Below are 15,749 nucleotides of genomic sequence, written 5' to 3'. Positions count from 1 at the left end.
AAGTGTAGAACTATGTCCTCTAGCGTGAAAAGGCTGAACGACAGGGAACTGCGGGGGTCGTTAGTGTAGCTTGGAAGCTTCGTGGACTGCTTAACAAGCATGTTTATAAATATTTAGCTACAGCTACTAACTTTCGGAGTAACTTTAAAGGGATTATCAACAACGGCAGATGTCCGATATACTCATACTATTGAGTATGCATTTTCGTTTAGTGTCTTTTCTTCGATTTTTTCAGACGGTTGTACTTTTGTAATTCTTCGCACATGTCCATTGAGTATCCCTTCTTCATTGTGTGAAGAGTTACGAGATTGTTTTCGATACCGTGTACCATGTGACTCTTCTGCATAGTGTGAATTTCGAAAGTGGATTTATTTCCTGTGTTTTCCTCCTATTTAATTCTGCGTGTTCCTTGAGTCGTATTTTAAAATTCTCTCTCGTTTGTCCAATGTAATTCTTGCATTACGTTGATGTCGTGTAGTTGGAGGTGTAAATGTGAACTATTTTACGATTTTAGTAAATCTAAAATATTACATTTACTCTTTTGTAATTTGGAAGTTACGAATGCGCCAAGACATAAATTCTTTTGAACCCTAAGAATGATTTTGAAATATGCTTGCTTCTAACGATTTCATCGGGCATGTAAAATTCTAAATAAATCTAACTAGTACTTTTATCATTTGGATGTTGCTTCTGTACAGCACAATGTAAGTTATATACTGTGCCAGTACTTTAATTACACACATGCCTTATTTTTCATCCTCTATTATGTACACTTTTTAAACAGGATCAACATTAAAAAACCGGCCGATTGCAGGGACGGATTCCTCGCTGTGAATGCAGGAAAAATGTTCCATGAACTGCGATCCAGAAATGCATCATTGCCACAATAGATGGCGCTGATGAGTGAAAGTTCCTCTGACCACGTGCTGTGTGCTCCTTGTTTGTTCCAATCTGTGTGATAAACACAGCGTACTATAAGCAGCAGAATGGTCCCGTGTTCATGTCGAGAAAAAGCCGAGATGGTGTTTGTGTATGGCCAAGCAGGTGGAAACCGTCGAGAGACAGCATGGTTGTACCTAAACAAGTACCCTCACAGACAGCAACCACATCACGCAACATTTCAAGACCTTTTTGGGTGCATGTGTGATTGTGAATCCTTCTAGACAGACAAACGTGCAGGGAGGCGGCGGACTGTGTGCGCATCAGAATTGGACAGCCGGATCCTATAGGACGCTGAGACGAACACTGGAACAAGCTGCAGGCATGTGGCCCACCAACATGGTGTGAGCCGAAGTACGATTTTATGTACCCCTACCACCTGCAACGAGGATTATCAGCAGCGGTTTCACTCTACTAGCTTGATTTTGTCGATGATTTTTACACCAAACCGTGAAAATTGTGGGATTTCAGTCGTCAGTCGCCTTTACCGACAAAGCATTCTTTACCAGAACACGCAAACATCAGACTGCATAATCGTCATCTGTAGTGAGGCGTCTAAACAACATCAGTTCAGCATCAGTGTGTGGGCAGGGATTCATAGCGACCATATACTTGGATCGATTGTCATTCCACAGTTTCTCGTCAGAGGAACGTACCTGAACTTCCTGCGGAATACTATGCCCGAGCTGTTTGAGGATGTCCCTTTGGCTATACGACAGGTTATGTGGTTTCTGAATGACGGAGCGCCACCCCACTTCCGCATTACATTGCGCCGACACCTAAACAACTTCCTCCTCGGTCGTTGCATAGGACGTGGAGGCCTTGTAGCATGTCCTGCTAGATCACTGGACTTAAACCCCTTGGATTCTTTACCTTTGGGGGCACCTGAAAAGCGTTGCGTATACTGAACCAGTTACTGGTATGTGGACCCTGCAACACTTGGTACACAACACCTATGACGCTATTCGGACAGAAAGCGAAAGAATGCGGCAATCCATGGTGCGACGTGTGAATGCAAGCGTTGCGTCCCTTGGAGGCCACAACGAACATCTGTTGTGACGTGGACGCGCTACAGCTCTATACTGTGTCCCGGAATGATTTGTTATCGATGCACGCACACCGTCCATTTCCGGGTACATGTTGATAGGACCAATCTTCCTCCGCTTGCAGTCAGGAAACCGTCCCTGCAGTTTGTCGGTTTTATTAATTATCATTCTGAATATCTGAAATATTTATAGCAGTTATCAGAAACACCTGAAACGGACAAATACGAAGGCGGAACCAGTAGCTGACTCAAGAAAATCCTTAAGAGTAAATGGAGCGATTTTTTATAAAGGGGCGTAGGACGTCAAACGGGCTGACTTGGAGCAGGAGAGGCACCACAGGACATTTTATTTTCTACTGTCTATACTTTTACAAATAAATTCATAAAACTTTGTCAGCATGACCAGGAAGGATTCAAGATTCAAACTCATAGCAGTGGAAGTGCAAAATCATAACAAAATAATTTTTTTTACATGTGTAATCTCATCATTTTTTCGCTTACTATTGGCTGCATATGTTGCTATAGGTACACTTTCCTTCATAAGTAAGAGAGACTCTTCGATAAATTTTGCGCAGCATACAAACCATACTTACAGGTGTCTGAAACTATAGAATCTTTTTAATTTATAAAAAAAATGAATGAGCTGTTACGTTTTAAACTTCATGTTTAGTAAAAAATCAAATTTTGTAGTTAATTATCTCAATTTTTACCACAGTTTTTAATAGATTTGGAAAATTCTAGAGTTTCATAAACCTGTAAATATGGTTTGTATGCTGTGCAAAATTCATCAAAGAATCTCTTACTTGTGAAGAAAAATGTGCCTATGGCAACAAATGCAGCCAACAGTAAGTGAAAAAATGATGACATTTCATTTCTAAAAAAAAAAATTATTTTGTTATGTTTTTGCACTTCCACTGCTATGAGTGTGAATCCTGAATCCTTACTGGTCATGCTGACAAAGTTTTATGAATTTATTTGTAAAAGTATAGACAGTAGAAAATAAAATGTCCTGAGGTGCCTCTCCTGCTCCAAGTCGGCCCTTTTGACGTCCTACCCGCCTTAAGTAAAGAAATCACAGCACCACACATAACTAGTAACTATTTATAAACATAAGCTTCCGCAACCATTGTCACAGTCAATAATTTTTTTTATGTTTGCTACCGCATTGTCAGTATGTAAAACTACCGATGTTCTGGTCACAGTTGCAAGTGACCTTCTTTAGGGTGCAATAAGGACCGAAACTTTCGTTGTTTTTCATATTGATAATGCGATGAAAAGCACAGCAAAATTTAATTGATAGTAACTAGTCGTTCTGTTTGTGGTTTATCCAGCTGAAGAACAGTGGAGTGCCAGAATGCCGTGCTGCGAGATCCACCCCCGCGTGATGACGCCAGAGGACGAGGAGAGGGAGCTGGAGGCGTTCCCCGTGGAGTGGCTGCCGCCAGGTGAGATGCAGAGGAGCAGCGAGGTGGCGGCCTTCTACAGCGGGGCCTCCGTCCTCCTCACGGGCGCCACTGGCTTCGTCGGCACCCTCGTGCTCGAGAAGCTGCTGCGCTCCTGCCCCGGCGTGTCCGCAGTCTACGTGCTCGTCAGGGACAAGAGGGGCGTGCCGCTGCGGGAGCGACTACGTTCTCACCTGGAGAAACAGGTACCAGCGAGCTCGTTCAAATGGCTCTGAGCACTATGGGACTTAACATCTGAGGGAATCAGTCCCCTAGACTTAGAACTACTTAATCCTAACTTAACGTCATCACACACATCCATGCCCGAGGCAGGATTCGAACCTGCGACCGTAGCAGCCGCGTGGTTCCGGACTGAAGTGCCTAGAACAGCTCCACCACAGCGGCAGGCATAACACCGAGCCTAAGGGCTATAACGTGGCGTATTGCACCACAAAACTGCTCCTCTCAATACTCTCAATAACAAAATAAATTGCCAGTCGATAGTATCCAAATACACTACTGGCCATTAAAATTGCTACACCACTAAGATGACGTGCTACAGACGCGAAATTTAACCGACAAGAAGAAGATGCTGTGAAATGAAAATGATTAGCTTTTCAGAGCATTCACACAAGGTTGGCGCCGGTGATGACACCTACAACGTGCTGACATGAGGAAAGTTTCCAACCGATTTCTCGTACACAAACAGCAGTTGACAGTCGTTGCCTAGTGAAAGGTTGTTGTGATGCCTCGTGTAAGGAGGAGAAATGCGTACCATCACGTTTCCGACTTTGATAAAGGTCGGATTGGAGCCTATCGGGATTGCAGTTTACCGTACTGCGACATTGCTGTTCGCATTTGTCGAGATCCAATGACTGTTAGCAGAATATGGAATCAGTGGGTTCAGGAGGGTAATACGGAACGCCATGCTGGATCCCAACGGCCTCCTAACACTAGCAGTCGAGATGACAGGCATCTTATCCGCATGGCTGTAACGGATCGTGCAGCCACGTCTCCATCCTTGAATCAACAGATGGGGACGTTTGCAAGATAACAATCATCTGTACGACCAGTTCGACGACGTTTGCAGCAGCAGGGACTATCAGCTCCGAGACCATGGCTGGGGTTACCCTTGACACTGCATCACAGACAGGACCGCCGGCGATGGTGTACTCAACGACGAACCTGGGTGCACGAATGGCAAAACGCCATTTTGTCGGATGAATTTAGGTTCTGTTTACAGCATCATGATGGTCGCATCCGTGGTTGGCGACATGGCGGTGAACGCACATTGGAAGCATATTATTCGTCATCGCCATACTGGCGTATGACACGGTGTGATGGTATGGGTGCCATTGGTTATACGACTCGGTAACCTCTTGTTCGCATTGACGGCACTTTGAGCAGTGGACCTTACAATTTAGATGTGTTACGACCCGTGGCCCCACCCTTCATTCGATCCCTGCGAAACCCTACATTTCAGCAGGATAATGCACGACCGCATGTTGTAGGTCCTTTTGCGGGCCTTTCTGGATACGGAAAATGTTCGACTGCTGCCCTGGCCAGCACATTCTCCAGATCTCTCACCAATTGAAAACGTCTGGCCAATAGTGGCCGCACAACTGGCTCGTCACAATACGCCAGTCACTACTCTTGATGAACTGTGGTATCGTGTTGAACCTGCATGGGCAGCTGTACCTGTACACGCCATCCTCGTTCTGTTTGATTCAATGCCCAGGCGTATCAAGGCCGTTATTACGGTCAGAGGTGGTTGTTCCGGGTACTGATTTCTCAGGATCTATGCACCCAAACTGCGTGGAAATGTAATCAGATGTCAGTTCTAGTATAATATACTTGTCCAATGAATACCCGTTTATCATCTGCATTTCTTCTTGCTGTAGCAATTTTAATGGCCAGTAGTGTAGAATGTCATCTCGTGTATGTGTTGACAAATACTAATGATTTACAAAATTAATCAAAAGGAAGCCTTAAAATTGGGTACATCTGTAACCACCCCTTGATGGGACAATACGTTACGTGACGGAGTAACGTCAAGGCCGCGATCAGGCAGGACTGACACCCCTCAGTCACGGGTTGTTTGGTTGGAGATGCACTCCACTGTGCGCAAAGGCGCTAATTTTTGTCATTAACAATGAAGAATTTACTGTTCCACGTTCCACTGTGTCTCCATTAACGTCAGTGAGCAATGGCAGCGCCCAGCGACGGTGCACACCGGGCCATCTCGACCACTGCAGCGGTACAGGCACGTACTCAATACTGTTGACTTTAGTTATCCTTCTTTGCTTCAAATCAGGCCGAACCCATTCTTCCACTTAATATGCTCTTGACATCACTCCTCTAAGCTCAGTAAACAGGTTATTTTACTATTATTTTGGTTTTCTTAGTCATTACGTATACACTAGCGTTACTTTTTCCCTTAACGTAGCCCACACGTACTCAAATTCATTGTCTCGTTTCCACCTCACATAGTTAGGAACATATTATTTTTATACTTCGATAACTATTTTTTATTCGCTACTGGTAATCCAGCTAACAGGTACCTGATGACGTGTTGATCCTGAACGACATACAGGTTTTCGTCCAATGAAGATGGAGATTACACAAATCGCCATTAGAACCACTACAGTTCTGAAAATTGTGACACTTGCGATAATCGTGACGCTGACTATTATGACAGTGTTACACATGCTGGAGCATCAGTTCTGCTGACATTCGACCCTCCTGTGATGCTACTACATCTTCAAATAAACGTAGGAAATTCGGGTACAAGGTATCACCCAGCAAGGTTAAATTCTGGCCAGACAATATGTACGATGGCTTCTGCTGCCTATACAAAACTGGCTGTGTCAAATTAATAGTAGTTGTACCAGTGGCTGTAGCAAGGAGACAGTATTTCATGACCATTAATTATTATCCTGCCATTCTGAAATTCCATTCTACTCATGCCCTTTCGATTTCCATGTTCATAGCAGTTTATCACTTCTGGGCAAAAATCACATGCATGCCCACTCTGTGTCAATAACGATGTGGTGACAACACTTCCCTTTTACGCTCAGTTGTTTCCGTCTCTTCCAAGAACAGTTCTACCTCACATGCCTTTTCTCCAGTCTGAACCATTCTAGTTGCTCAGATCGTAACACTTTTTTTGTGACACTCCCATAGCTGCTCAACGTATATACTGCTCCTGACCCGAAGAGGTGTATGACAACCAAAAGCGTCACACACATCCTCGACGCAGCTAGTGACACGTCACCTGGTAGAAAGGAATCTGTAACTTTTTCCTCTGTCAAAAAAGTGCATTATTACAGTTAACCATATACTGAAAACGCTGGTATTACCCCTGTCTCCCAATGCAAAACATTATCAAAATTTCTCCCAAAATGCACAATTCATAATAAAATAAAAAATAAACACATAACACCCCAAACAAACAACATAAAACAGATTACTATGATACACTATGATGATGTCTATGTGCATCACGTAGTTTGTGTGATCTCGTCAGCTTCTTCCGCTTTTCAAATTGGTATCCTGGGCTAATGACGATATAGGCAATTGTGGCAAAGTATCTATAGATCCTTCATATGGCTTCATTCATCCCACAACATCAATAGCAGTTTTTATTGGTAATTGCAAGTTAACATTGTCAAGTAGTGTCATTTCTATGAGCCGATGTTGTCCTTTGTATAAGGTTAAGAACATCATTGTCCTACCCTTATGTGTGTAGGGATTTGTTACTTAAACCCGCCAACGTACTTGGCAGTGGATGACCTACCCAAATGTTATCCTGGCCCTTTTAACGCTTGATCCTTTGTATTCGCTTTTTTCACTCTCTGTCAAATATCACGTAAGATTTACGAAGATGTCTTCACTGAAAGCCCGATTCTTCCATCCTCAGTCTTCACTACAAGAAAGGGAGAAGGTATTTTCCTGCTGTACACCACCTTATATTGTGACAGACCAGACGCACTATTAATTTTAGAGTTTTACTGAGAAATGACGACTGGAAGATAAACATCCCAGTCGTCATGATAGGTATTCATAAAAGGACTCACCATCCTTGCCCTTCGGCAATGCTCACATCCTACACTTGCAAAACTCAAACCCTTCTACTTAAATTATTGGTGTTACTATGCTTTTTCCCAGATTTATGTACCTCCTCATAATCAAAATCGCTTAGTTTCAAAGCACACGATTCCAACTCACTCAGTGGATCCTTTAGGCCCAGTAACCACATAGTCTGTTACAACGACAAACGTTATGCCATATAAGTAACGACACAAGCACTTCACACTATAAATAGCCATAAACACCTCTTTCTCTGTCATAGAATAATTCTGCTCCACTTTATTCTGTCGTCTTGATGGTTATGCTACAAGGTGTTCTTTAGCATCCAAATCCTGACAAAGAAAACATCCAGCATCTAGATTACTTGCATGACATAATAAAATAAATTCCCTACTAACATCTGGAAGTACCAATACTGAACTCGATATTAATGCCTGTTTTAAATTCTGATACACAGTTTCACAGTCACCTGATCACTGATACGTCACTTCTTTGCCCAACACCATAGTCAACAGTTCAGGAATTTCAATAAAGTAGTTACAGAGCCCAAAAAACGTCTGAAGCTGTTTTGTTACCTGTGGTGGCATAAAATCACAGACTGCATAAATGGAATTTGGATCAGTTTTGACACCCTCCTGCTTAACCACATGACCTAAGTAAACCACTTGCGTTGCTGCAAAGTGATATTTTGCGATACCGAGCATCAATGATACTATGAACAACCTCTTGAAGACTTCCTCCAGCCTCTGCACATGCTCTTCCATATTCTAACAAAATATAATGATACCACTGAGATGAACCGTCTACTTTTTTGGTTTTAGTCCTCTGAGTTCTCCGTCTAGTAGATTCTGGAAGGTAGTCGGTGCATTCTTAAGAGCAAATGGCATTCCACAGCATTGATAATGGGCCTAAGGTACTGTAAAAGTGGTCTTCGGATGGTCCTGAACCACTTCCAACTGATGACAGCCACTTCTCACACTGACCCATCTTGTCCACAGTCTCCGTCGTATTTGGTGTTGTATGTGCATCTGTAGTAGTCATTGCATTCAGGTAGCAGTAATCATGACATAACGTGCATTATTTCGTGCCATCTGATGATTTTTTGTGACAGTGGCGATGCTTGTACCTTGCAGCGATGCAACACTAGCAGTTTCCCAGCTAAAACAAGATTCCTCAGAGTTCGATAGTGTACTGCAAAAGGTCAGTTTTTACATGATATTTGCTTATAAATTCAAGTCGCAAGATCACACAGTATCTCTCACCGACATGTGACAACTCCTCCACGTAGTCCTGAAAATTCCTCGCTCCAGTAGTGAAACTGAGCACTGTCGATCCCTCATGAAGCTACATCATTCTGACCCATTCCATGTAATTTATATCGTGGAGTCCAAATTAGCTACCGACATACGAGTCGCTCTACTTACAAAAAACTATGCTCCATTCCATTAACTACGGTCTCCAGGCAACGCTCCACCAGTGCAGTGGATTTTTCGGTGTTCTGTTTTACTGGGAACGCCATCCGACGTTTGAGGAATTCCCATTGGCTAATGAACACTTGTTCTGACGCTATCAATTCTGATTATTACTGTGACACTCAAGCGCCTAATAGCGCGCTACCGCACATCTTTAACACCAAGGTCGCCGACACAGTTTCTTCATGTGGCGTGAGCGCAGAGATTTACAAACTCGGACGAAGAAAATATCCATCCATCCCAACCCCTTCCTCCAGTTTTGCAACCACTATAACAGCAGAATGTGGATAGTCATCCCTCACACTGCTGAACATATCCACTAGCAATCCTATCCCAAACACACCCAACGCCCTGTTTTCAACTGCTTGCAAAATAAATCTACCCATTTCCACATTCTGCGTTAATTCATAGGCATGGAAGTTGACTTCACGGAATTTATCCTAAAATGCCTCAATTGATTTCTTATGTTTCTGTGACAGACTATTAAGAAACTCTCTGAAAAACCTTTCTCTGTCGTCTTCTTTTTTTTTTCGTCATTGTATATTCTCTACTCAAAGTGCTCCAAATTCTGTGCTTTATTCAGTCTTTCATGGTAAAAGACGTATGAGACTGATTCGCCAACCAAACGTAGCCTGGTCATATTCAAACATGTTTCATCCAACCAATTCCATATCTAAGCGGCAGCCTTTCGATCACTAACAGAATCAACGCAAGAAATGTGTACAGGAAATAGCACCTTCGCCCTTGCCGGCTCCACTTGCCTATGCATCTCTATGGAGGCTGTTCGCCCACTTGCTGTGCAATACGCCGTTATATTTTTGCAGTTCAGTTACTTGGTTCTCCAGGGCTTCAGTCGTCTCCTGTGCACTCGCTGCTCATGTTTCCGCTATTTGTGAAACCTCCAACCAATTACACAACAGCAAAATTACGTGACAGCACACAAATATGATGCAAAGTTCACTAGACCTTACGCCCTACTATAGCCCAACGAGATTTAGAACACTGATGTGCCAGGAAGCGACAAATGTAGTATTTTTATAGGAACTGTCTCGCATGCGCTGCTATTGTGAGCCATGGATGACCTCACTTGATCTGCTTCTCTTGGCTTGTAAGCTTTCTAGTCACCTCAGGTTATTTTGATAGTTGCCATCGATAGACCATACAGTCTGAAGAGTATTATAGTTCTTGCCACAGCACGCAATGTGTTTGCTCCTGTCTTTGGAATAAGAACTTAGATGTATTTATGTGACTCCTGTTACCAAAAGACTATATGACTCACAAACACTGCACAAGTTTCGACCAGTCGTTTGCTGCTGTTGCACAGCAGAATAGAAAGTAGGTGCAGGAATAAAATTTGGTTGGAACTGACGTGCTGCAAAGTCAAGCACGTCCATTGAGTGCGCAGTGTTGGTGTAACCAATGCCATCACTTAAAAGAACTGAAGTGCAAACAAGCAGTGACATCATTGCGTCACAGTGTGCAAGAGGGAACGTCATGAACACCAGAACCGGCACTTATATGACAGTACATTGCAGACACAACGCTGTAATGGGGCTGTGTGTAGTAACTTCACCTAGAGATGACACAACAACGCCTTTTGGGCTGCAAATTTTCTATAAAGGAACTCTGTGACATCATCAAGTTAAACATTAGGCTAGGCAGGAGCGATGACAGGCTCAGAAAACAGAAGCACCAGTTACTGACTCGTATAAAACCCTCACCCTCTTTCACTCTGGCCACTCCATCGGCATCACTGATACCGATGAAAGGCCATCTCCGCTACTTCAAGGATGAACTGTTGAGTACAGTGAAGTGTCACCAGTCGCCACCAGCTTAAGGTCAACAGTTACAATTGTGCAGCTGTCTGGCTGTGGAGGGAATTTCAAATCTGCGAGCTGCATTCCTACCGGTCACATGTACGTCTACTCGAAGATGAGGGCCAGGCCAATCTTCCATGAATGAACAACCGATCTACCTGTCTGTGAGCTGTTCAGTTTTGGGACAGGGTGTATGCGCCGCCACTCCTAGGCAGTCCATATACTGCCATATGTTGAGACTGCCTCCTGGGCTGTTCTTTGTGTCACTGTTGGGTCTGTCGCCTACACGTCATCTCGACAACCAACAACAGGGCCTCGTAAATTCCTGGGGCCAACCCAGAGCGTAGCTTCGCTTAACGAGAACGCTGTGACTCCAACAGACGCCTACACCCATGCTGGGCTGCTGCGACACGCCCACCACCCTTCCTAAAAAGGAGGCCTGCTTCAGCAGATCCCTCTCCGAGCGCTGACTGCTACCCTGTGCCTCAGGACAAGAAAAGGTTCGGCATGGCCGCCACCACACGGCACTTTGAGGCAGATAGAGTGATTGTAAAACCCTAGGAACCAAATGAGTGTTAAATGAATCATGTCTCATAAGAATCCAGCAGTCCACAGGACTCTGTCACTACACATCTGCTCGAGTTCCTTACATTCATGTAGAAGGTCGCATCCACTGGACTCCTAAAAATTTGGTGTCAGAAGACCCTGCAGTCATACAAATTTGGGGCTATAAACTGTGATTCTGAAGTCCTACGGATTTGGCGCCAGGCGTGCTGACGGCTGTCACTGCTATCGACGAGCCACGTCAGCACATCAGCAGCGATCGACATGTGTCATTAAGTGGCACAATGACTGACCAGTGTTTGTTTGCTTGTTTTCTTCCTTCTTTTATTTTGGAGCCATGTTGAGTCAGAAGTATTTGCATTCTAACTTGAGAGTGACATTGCTGAGAGCACAAAAACCTGCAGAATTATTGCAGTTGTTTGGTAACTGGAGGGGAGTGTACTTACAGCCAAGTAGGTGCCAGTATTGTAGTCTATCAGGGCACGAGTCACCATCTAATAAACAGTGCCACCAAGGTGTAAGACTTATAGAAGCGTGGCAGTGTTCTGAGTCCCACTGGGCATTGACATGAGGGACAGATTAATTTAGTTTTACTTGCTCATTGATATTGCTTCGGTATACTAGTTTTTCACTTGTTCTCGATTGTAATTCAAAACAGTGGTTACGCAATGGCCAGAAACACATGCAGCAACTTTCAATCTAGCCACTGAAGTTTTGACATTCAGTAACCACGTTACTTTAGGATGAAACAGAGCGAAACCAGGCTTGTGAATGCCTGTATAGGGAACTGGAAATATTATGCACCGCAACTGGGCTGATCCAATTGCCGAGAGGCGATACCAAGGCGATATAATAAGCGTATCTGCCCCAGCCATTGATCCGATGGCTGCTAGTCTCATTACACCTTTTCGAGAAAAATTTTGGAAATTTCTGGTAAGATCTTATTGGAAAAAACTGCTGAGGTTTTCGGTCCCTAAGCGTACACACTGCTTAATCTAACTTAAGCTAACTTACGCTAAGGACAACACACACACACCCATGCCCGAGAGAGGACTCGAACCTCCGACGGGGTAAGCCGCGCGGACCGTGACAAGGCGCCCCAGACCACTCGGCTACCCCGCGCGGTTTTTCGGGAAAACTCCCGAGGCTGTATCTGCCTTTCTGTATGATATGAGGGAAGGAGCTCACCCAGGGAATTGGTCCGATGTGACGTGCCCGTCGGTGGCTAAGTTATGGGTAACAGGTGACGCTACAACGTATGTCAGATACCATGAATATCTTAGGAAAATTCAGGCATTTGACCATCTGGCCGATGGGCTTACACAACGTTATCATAACCAAACAGTGCTACATTTTTCAGCGAAAAGCTCATGACATTAACATAAAATGACAATGCGTAGAGGTGTTCTCTGACAGAAATCACGAGAAGAACTAGCAGACTTATGAACTGACACACAGTGCTAAGGCGGATAGAAATCTATTGCAGGAAGCAGAAAATAAGGCTTTATGCGTGTTTTTGAAGGGTATTTCAGCAGATATGTCACAACAGATGAGGACAGAAAATCCTTATGATTCGTCATAAACTATTAGGATTGCTACGCAGTTTGAGGAAAGAGATATTGTTGCTCAGAAACGGAATGGCCGTGGCGTTTTCTCCTCTGGCGTCAGATGCTACATATGTGGACGAGGGGGTCACGTGAAGCAGCAATGTCGCCAGGCAGAGTGCTCTGGGGCATAAGGCAGACGACTGCAAAATTAGGAAGCAGGAGAAGAATTATTTATATGAACAAATATTTAAAGTAGTTACTGATCATGCTTCCCTTAGGTGGCTATTGGGACTGAAAGACGCTTCTAGCAGAATAGCATGGTGTGCACTGAAGCTGAGCGAGTTTAATTATGAAGTGACGCATAAACCAGGGAAGACACGCACTAATACGGACATGCTAAGCAGGAAATTTGCAGCTCTGCAGGCACTAGGCACAAACTTGTCAAAATGGCAAATGAAACAAGCAGCTGACATATACTGTCAGGTTTTAGGGTGCAGCCACAGTTCGTGACACACAGCAGTTTGCTCTGCAGAAGTGCAAAGTGTAGTATGCACATGGAGGGTCCTGCATTGATCAGAAATTAAATACTGCAACAAGCATATGACCACCTGACGGTGGGTCACGAGCGATGTAAACCGACAAGACAGATGTGGAGCCGAAATAATGTATCATTTATTGTACTGTATCATTTAACAGAATAGAAGCTAAAATAAGTATATTGTGACAACTATAGATCACTTTTCCCGGTCTGTGGCAATGACAGAAATTCCAGACAAGCATGTAAGCAGGATCACAAACGAGATGGTTAACAATTGGATACTAACATTGTCGTGCCCAATACTGTAAATACAGATCCAGGTACAAATTTTTATGTCAGACCTGCTGAAGCAGTTACGCCGGCTGCTTCATACCTGAAAACTTCGCAGCGGTCCTTTCCATACATGAACAAAAAGGGTTAGTTGTAAAATTTCGAATATTTAAATCATTGTATGAGTAGTCAGCCTGATAACATGGACATGTAACTACGTTACGTCGTGTCAACATATAATTCTAAAGTACACACAAGTGCAGTTCTTTCACCATACAGGATGATATAAGATGGGAAGTTGCCATCTCGTTTCCATGTTATGAAAATTAAATTAAGTGCTAATGAGGAATCGGTGGAAAAAAATAAAGAAACGATTAAGAGAAGTTTGGTAGAAGGTCAAACAAGCGAATACAAAGTCATTCAAACATCAGGAAATGATGGCGGTATGTGGGGGGAAGTTGTTGCAATATTGAGTGGATCAGTGTGTGTTGGTAAAAAACCTGTAAAGATCAAAATGAAGAACAACAAGGAAGTTTTTAATTAAGTATCAGGGTCAACAGCGAGTAGCAGAGATGATTTCACCCGTAAATCTGAAGGTGCAGCTTCCAACGAAGACATCGATTTCCATAAATACAAGCCAAGCCACACCCTTCAGCTGAGTGGCAGACAACCTGCCACAAATTCCAACACCACAGCCCGTCATGAGAGTGATCGGAGAAGTCTCAGAAATAAATGACTGTTAATTGAATGTTGATCCATTGGGGTTGAAGCGTAGATATCTTTTATAATGGATGTGTTAATAGAAGTCACTTCAAATCTATCGCTAAATTCTAGAGTCCCCTTTCCTGTATAAGTCATTTTCCCTACCCTATGATCTTGACTAACCTTCTTTTCTTATATCTCTCTTCACTCTTAAGGATATCCAAACGCATTGACACGCCGCTTCCAGATCTTGGGGAGACGAGTCCGATCAGGTAATATTAACGGCAAGTACTGTTGAGTTGGCCAGCATGAATGAGGTTTTTAGATGGTTTTCACATCGCACTAGATAAGTACTAGGCTGGTACCCGCATCCAAAATCAGATAAAAACCAACAAAATTTTTAGATAAGATTATTGCACTTGCACATAGGTTTAACTCTACATGTAGAAAGTAGGGGTGCAGAGATTGTGTCCGATGGGTGAATGATGACCTTAGATGTTTAGTCGTTTCAAATTCTTAACCAGCAGCAGCAGCAGTCTTTGTCCCCCTATAACGAGGTTATTCTCACGACGTACTACGAATTTTTTTTTCTTTCTTAGGATATTTGGTCAGTTACCTTATGTAAATAGTGTCTGTAAATAGTGTCTGACAACAAACGTTAAGCACCCAGAAGACATGGTCGGATATGAACTTTTTACACATACACACTGTCGACGGACATTTAAATGATTAGATTTGCAATTTGACAAGTAGAACAGCCACCAGACTACATTTGTTTTGGTCGTGTTTGCTGTTGTTACGAAGACTGGTTGAGTTTATAAGGGACGTGAACAACGTCAGATGGTAGGTGGTCGCTGTGAAGGACGCGGAGATGCTTATTATAGGTCTCCATTTGTCGATGCAGTCGAATTTCGTAATATCCAGATTTGTGGGGCATTCAGATGTGACAGTGGTCCAATGTTGTAGTGCATGGGAATGTAAGACTGCACTTACTCGTCATCAAGATTTTGGTCAGCGATGTATGACCACCACAAGGTAGGATATCGTAATCCATATTGCACATAATCGCAACCATTTTCCTCAATTGCTAACTTCAGTCATGTTTTACCATAAATAGAAGAAAACTTCCGTCGTTTGCAACTGAAATTTATTCTTGTGTAACACAGATATTTCGCCTATTCACGTTGGGCATTTTCACTAGTCCGTTATACAAATAAAATTATGTAATTATACCTATTTTGGTATATGATATGTAGTAGTTTTTCAGCAGTTTTTTATATTTAATTGTTTCTGTTTATAATTATACGATTATCTTTTATCCTTA

The 15,749-nt window shown here is 43.2% G+C and overlaps 1 protein-coding gene across 1 annotated transcript in view; it reads left to right on the top strand.

The window, feature by feature from the left end:
* The window catches only part of LOC126455447 (fatty acyl-CoA reductase 1-like), a 232,787-nt gene that overhangs the window by 38,315 nt on the left and 178,723 nt on the right, over positions 1-15,749 (top strand). Inside the window, exon 2 of the mRNA XM_050091198.1 lies at positions 3,316-3,632. Coding sequence (XP_049947155.1) covers positions 3,339-3,632 — 294 coding nt within the window. The 5' untranslated portion in view covers positions 3,316-3,338. The remainder of the gene's footprint in view (positions 1-3,315; positions 3,633-15,749) is intronic.

Source organism: Schistocerca serialis, chromosome 2, assembly GCF_023864345.2.
Source record: "Schistocerca serialis cubense isolate TAMUIC-IGC-003099 chromosome 2, iqSchSeri2.2, whole genome shotgun sequence".
NCBI lineage: Eukaryota > Metazoa > Arthropoda > Insecta > Orthoptera > Acrididae > Schistocerca > Schistocerca serialis.
The sequence above is the reverse complement of the archived record's forward strand: the minus strand, read 5'-3'. Positions and strand labels throughout refer to the sequence as shown.